Source organism: Cucumis sativus, chromosome 4, assembly GCF_000004075.3.
Source record: "Cucumis sativus cultivar 9930 chromosome 4, Cucumber_9930_V3, whole genome shotgun sequence".
NCBI classification, from domain to species: domain Eukaryota; kingdom Viridiplantae; phylum Streptophyta; class Magnoliopsida; order Cucurbitales; family Cucurbitaceae; genus Cucumis; species Cucumis sativus.
In genome coordinates, this window is record NC_026658.2 from 2,076,988 (window position 1) to 2,083,326 (window position 6,339).

Genomic DNA, 6,339 nt, shown 5'->3' on the forward strand with positions numbered 1-6,339 from the left:
AAATTACTTAGAAGAGGTGATAGAGGACGGGATGACGTGGAATGAGGTAGTCGACAATAGATAATTAAAATGAGGTGACACGAGGCAGAAGTTTTCATATGAAGCGACTTGTAACAAAAAAAAAAAAAGAACGACACACCAATATATTATTAAACTACATATCAAAATTACAAACCTAAAATATTATTAGAAACCCAAAATAAAATGTTGGGATACATATATAGAGATAAAAACAATTTTTAGTTTGTAATTTAACATTTTTAGAGTTGAATTATAGTTTTTAGATTTTCAATAAATCTTAAATTTAGTTTGGTGGATGTTTTATTATTTATTATTAATTAAAAAAGTATCAAACATATTATTTAAAATGAGTGTTGGAAGAGTAAATTTAAGATTAATACAAAAACTAAAATTGAATATTGAGAAGGAATAAAATGAACAAAATGATATTTTGAATTTTTTGACGGGAGAAAAATAACCATTGGCTATAACGCTCGTTTTGAGCAGCCAATGAGAATGTAGTTCACTGTTCGGATATAGTTCTGAAGAAAAACTGAAAAAATAGTAATAGAAGAAGAAGCCAAGCCATGGGTGTTTGAGAATTAAAGATCTTGTTCTACTAAATTGTTTCTTTAATCCATTCTTTCCAATGTGAAATCCTTACTATCTGCTTACTTCCTTGGACAATTTCTAATCAGGTACCACTAATCTTCTCTCTCATTTCACACTTTCTTATTCTTTTCGATTCCAGCTCGTAATCTCCCCTTTGCTGCGTGTATAGACGTAGATCAAGAGTTTTGTGTACATCAATTTCATCTTCAAGTAATTTTACTTAGTGGGTAAATGGAATGTAGATTTTGTTTTGACTGAGAATCCAACCTGTTTATATTATACTTCAAAGTTTTTCATTCCCCCATTTTCTTGGAACCGAAATGGATTTTATTGGATTTACGGAATTGGGTTTGTTCACCATGGCTCACTGACTAGAAGTTCAATTTGGGAAAGTCGTTGTGTTATGTTTTATTTTCTCAGCTGAGCGTAGTTTAGATTGTTCATTTGCTTGTCTATTAGATTCAGGATGATGGTTTCGTTTTGGAAGTTGTTTATTGTCCGACTATCACTAACTTTACTGAATTCCCACTTCAGGTTTTTAACTTCGTGTGGATTTTTGTTCATATTCATGTGTTGTTTGATGAGATTAAGTGAAGCTGGGTTTACTTGTAGAAATTTATCTAAGTTCGGAGTTTTCTGACATGTTGAATGTGAATAGGAACTAACTTTTCACCATTGCATAAGTTAAATAAAAGGAGAGGAGCTGCTTTGGCTTTATTATAGTGCTCCAGAAAATTCCAAGAGTTGTGTTTTTTTCAAGGTTTTTCATTGCGTCCTTATTCTTTTCAAACCGACTTGGAAGCCAAGGCAATATGTCTCTATTCTACATCCTCTATCGTTATGCTCCCTGCTCTTTTGAAACTTCAATGCAACTTACGACATGAACATCCTCTTCACACCCTTCCTCAACTGACTTGAAGATTCTCATACTTTTTGTCTAACTCCTTCATTACGTCACTTAGCATAGAGGAGCTGGCCACACTAGCAAGGCATGATTGTTTCACGACTACTTTACATCCTTTTGGGAATTTTTCCTTTTATCCACTTCTTTAATCTGTTCTTGATTCTTTCCACTATTTAAAATTTAATCTCAATAAGTGAAATTTGAAGGATCGAAGGGACATATGCTGCCATGTAATATAAAGACCCCCTCTCAGACTACAACACCAAAGTGATCATCCTGGAGAACCTCCGGTTGATCAATATTGACGCACACAATTATAAACTATCTGTTGATATTCTCATACTAGCAACCTTTTACCGAATTTCCAGGATTATTAAGGAGTTTTCTAGTACTTTTTTCTTTAAATAATTAACATAAAATAAAGAAAAAAACATAATATTATAAGTAACTAGTGATGGTTATCCTGAATTGAATTCTCCCCTGTTCTTTCTGAAACAACATTCTTTAGAAATCTGCAATTATCACAATCAGGAATTGGAAAAGAAAATCTCCATGTCTAAGCCGTTCTTTAAATTCAATTTTATCTCTTGGTTTACCACCTTGAGAACCGAGAATCTAGTGTTTGATATGCACTTTGGCAACTTACAAACCTTGATCGCCAAATTAATTTGGTGGAAATATATCCAGCTAGCTGTTTCTTTTGTAGGAAGACATGTAACGTTCTGTTTCAGGGAAGCATTCTGCATCTCTAAATAAATTCTAAAAATTTTCAATTTAGTGTAAAGAAGAGATCTCATAATGTCGAGGGGAAACTTAATTATGAATCGTTACTTGTAATTTTCTTTAAAGAGGTCATCCAGTGGTCCAAAATAAAATTTTCACGTGCATTAAATTGATTTTTTTCTATGCAAAATTTAACTGCTTATATAATAGAGTATCAATACTGTGGTATTTTAAATATCTTGTGGCTTGGCTCAATTGATGAAATAAAAAATTCTGTATAACAATGCCAATACATAGAGTGTGAAAATTATGATTTGTGGTCTACTTTTTAGTATTTTATAAATATATAATAGATCCAGTGCCTATAAATCCGAATGTATCTTTCATGTTTTAAATAATTATTTTTACCTCAAGTTCCTTTGTGATTCATCTAACTCCAGAGCTTTGCTTGCCAATAGCACAATATAGCAGGAATAAATTTAACTGCATGACAGACAGTACTACATGTGATTTCATTGGTTTCAGGTGATATGACTGGAAACATACCTGAGGTCCAAAGTAGACGTGTAGAGCATACATGTTTAGCTCAAAATGTAAATGCTTCTGCTGATTCTCCTAAAACTTCTTCAGAAGTCTTCCCATCTGCTATTGAATTCTATGTCTGGTCTGATGAGGGAATTAATCTTTACGTGGATTTAAATTCTAGCCCTTTGGATTGGACTGAAAGATTAAAAAATGAGGTTTACATCTGTGAGAGCATCTACAGAGACAAACGTCTGCAACAAAACCTCTGTTGGTTTAAAGGTCATAAAGAATTTGCAAAATCTTTTCAGTGGAATAATCATGCTGGCCTATTCAAGGGTGGCTATTTACAGAAGGAAACTCCCTCCTGTTCGAACCTGATGATAAATAATAGCACGGAGGCTGGCCGGTTAGATGAAGCTGATGGATCTGTAATCTTCTCTCGTATTACGTCTCATGCCATTAATGCAGATGCTTCTGAAAATTTAGATGAAAATCAGACAATCATATCTTCTGAAACTGATTTTGATAGGCAAAACCAGAAAATTGCTGGGTCTGAATTTTGTGCGGAAGAGGATAATCGTGCTACGAGTCTTGATTTTGAGATTGACAATGATTTACAGAAAAAGGAAAATTCTGACCCAATTTCTGGTGGTCAATCTGATCTTTCCATATTAGTCCATCAAAATTTTACGCTTGAAAGTGAAATGTGTGAATCTTCAACACTGCAGAACAGCTGCAGTGCTTTAAACCTCTCTGTGGAGAATCCTGGAAGCTCAGCAGCTGGTTCTATGGACATGGAATCATCAGATATTGAACAATGCTCTAAAGATGTCTCTTGTTCACCTTGTAGAGCATTACCACAGGGAGACTCAAATGTTTCTGATTACTGCTTGCAAACAAGTGCAGAGAAGTCGGTAAGGTGTTGTTTCGTTGCCAATTTCCATGTGTTCTACAATTAAGAGTCGAGTCTATCATGCTTTCTATATTTCCTATTTCCTATCTTCCTTTTTGTACATAGTTCTTGTTTGATGGATATTTCACGTACATGGATATGGATATAAGAACATTTTTCCAATGAAAATCTTCTTCAGCCAGTAGAAAGTACACCTATTTTTGCTCGCTTTAATCACTCTTTGGATCGTGATATGATTTTTTTTGCTTGCAGGAGAGGAACAACTTAAGTGTTGCAACGGAGAGTTCGGAGTAAACATTTCTCTAATGAGAGGCCTTTTAATATTTTGACTTGTTGTTTGATATCATCATTCCTTATTTTTATTATTATTTTTTTCAGATGCTCTCAAATCCGTGAATCTATGGAGAAAACGTTGCCTGTATCTCATAGTCTCGAATCTAATGGAGCACATAAGAAGAGGAAACTCACTAAAACTGAAACAAAATGTTATAGTCAACCTGATAGAAGAGTTTTAAGAAGTGTAACGAATAAACAGAGGCTACCTAGAAGATCCAGGCGGCTCGTTTCAAAGGTCTAGTACTCTATTAATTGAAACCTAATATGTATAGTGCTTTTCTTTCATGAGTTGCTTTATTCCAATCTCCATATTTCAGTTATCTTATTTTTCCATCTTCAAACATTTATTCTCAATGAGCCTCCCAAATACCTACAGATTTTCTTCGTTTCTCGTCTAATGTTTTACTGCTTCACCTTTTTAATGCGCTTGAAGTGCCAGTGTAGAAAATGTGAATGTGGGAAAGTTTACAAAGATAGGAAATAAATATACATGTTCTTGTATTAGCTCCTCTCTCTTCTGTTATGGAGATACTTAAATCTGGTTTTCTGCATTTGAAACTTTGCCACTTTGTATGGATTAAATTCTTATACTTCGATGCGAACGCTTATCCATATGTTTCTTTTATTAGACCGCGAGTTCGTAAATTGCATTGGGCATGATGGAACATGGAAGGATCAGTTTCTTCAAATCTTCTGTGGTCTAGGAAGAATTACATCAATTGTGTACGTATGAACATATTTATCATAAGTTTGCTCCTGGAAAAGCTATTCATTTTGAGAAGATGAAAAATTTTCGAGACGAAAATCAATCAATCAGCTTATTTTAGGAATGTATTACTCAAACAATAATTCTTATATCGGTACATGAATTGACTAATTATTTCATCTTATCATTTCACATAGACAGTAATTGATGTAAGCATCCAATCCATAATAGCCTACCTACGATTTTATCCCATGACATCTAAATGTTGTAGGGTTAGACAAGTTTTCTGTTTAATAGAGACGTGTGTAAGCAAGCCGAACACTCAATATACAAAAAAAGGTAAGATGTTAGATGTAGGTATACACATTTGAGATTAGATCTTATAGTACCATTAAATTAATACCAAACGTGATTCAGAAGTTTGAGAATTGTGGACTTTTGTTGCTGTTGTTATGGCATTGTTTCCTCTGAAGAAAATGCTTACAAGTTACAAGCATCAATGGTTGAAGATGCCCAAAATTCAATTGTTAACTTTCATGCTTATGAACATCAAAACCAAATCACCCAATCTTAGGGTCTGCATGGTATGGTTTTTCAAGTGCTTAGTAGAAAAAAAAGGTTTTCGAGTACTGAAAAATCATTCCAAACGAACTCTTAGTTCATTTCCTCGGATGGATGCTCAAGACAAAACTACCAAACATAAATGCCTCTATTATAATAAAGCTGTCACTATCTGACTCATAACATGTAACAGATTGTCTTTACACCACACAATTATTTCGTTTACATTTGGTTTTCTGTCAAAATATGGCCTTATTCATAGGCCATTCTCAATCTCAACCTAAAGAGGTAGATCCCTAGCACCCTTTAGGATATAGACTGTTTTTTTTAACTTCAAATAGTCTCATTTTCTCTTCACCCCATTAAATACCAATCAAGCTTTTCGGTATCTGATGATGCTTCTTATTTGTAACTAAGGATTCTAACTTGTTGCAGGTTGTGTTGACTGTTGCCACGTTGCGAATCAACAATTTTTTCCCTGGAAATGTACAAGATTGTATCCAGGTTTCTTCTTTAGTTGGATGGGGTACGAACTCTTATCATTTAAAGGAAGAAATCAAGTATGTGTAAGGCTGACGAGTTTCATATCTGAAGAAATTCTTATAAAGAAGATTCTTTAGGGACACAATTCTGAGATCATCATATGATACATTTTAGAATAAAAATGACTTTTTAGTATTGAGCAGTTTCTGCTGTTTATAGAAGTCATTTTTGCGCCTTGCTTGTTCTATCTATGTGTAGTAAATTCGAGTTATACTTACCATAACTAGGGCCCTATTTGATGATGGTTTCATTTTTAGTATCACATTACAATTTTCTTCTCAAATTTTCCATTACACTTTTTCTCATTTGTTAGAAGAAAGAGATGAATCTTACATAATTGTTGGTTGAATGATAGAGATCTATAGTCTTAATAAAAATGTTCAATGCCCTATTAACTTTTGTACGTAAAATACATAAAACAACCAATTTAATTAAGTGGTATTAGCACGACTTTTTTTGAAAGGTGGAAGGTTCAATTTCTCTATCCGTCAATTGTTTAACTTTTTTTAAAAAGGT

At 33.5% G+C, this 6,339-nt stretch overlaps 1 protein-coding gene across 2 annotated transcripts; it reads left to right on the forward strand.

The window, feature by feature from the left end:
* The first annotated feature begins 464 nt into the window (after positions 1-464).
* On the forward strand, positions 465-6,106 carry LOC105435172. Of its 2 annotated transcripts, XR_004216288.1 has the most exons (6): positions 466-698; positions 2,765-3,678; positions 3,930-3,967; positions 4,056-4,248; positions 4,643-4,736; positions 5,716-5,855. XR_004216288.1 is itself a non-coding variant. In XM_031884718.1 (5 exons), exons 2-5 carry the CDS (start codon positions 2,770-2,772, stop codon positions 5,848-5,850), a joined length of 1,275 nt encoding a protein of 424 aa, XP_031740578.1. In that variant the 5' UTR covers positions 465-698; positions 2,765-2,769; the 3' UTR covers positions 5,851-6,106. The 2 variants fall into 2 exon arrangements, 1 of the variants encoding a protein (XP_031740578.1); XM_031884718.1 differs by lacking the exon at positions 4,643-4,736 and having other exon boundaries at positions 465-698; positions 5,716-6,106.
* Positions 6,107-6,339: the final 233 nt, after the last annotated feature.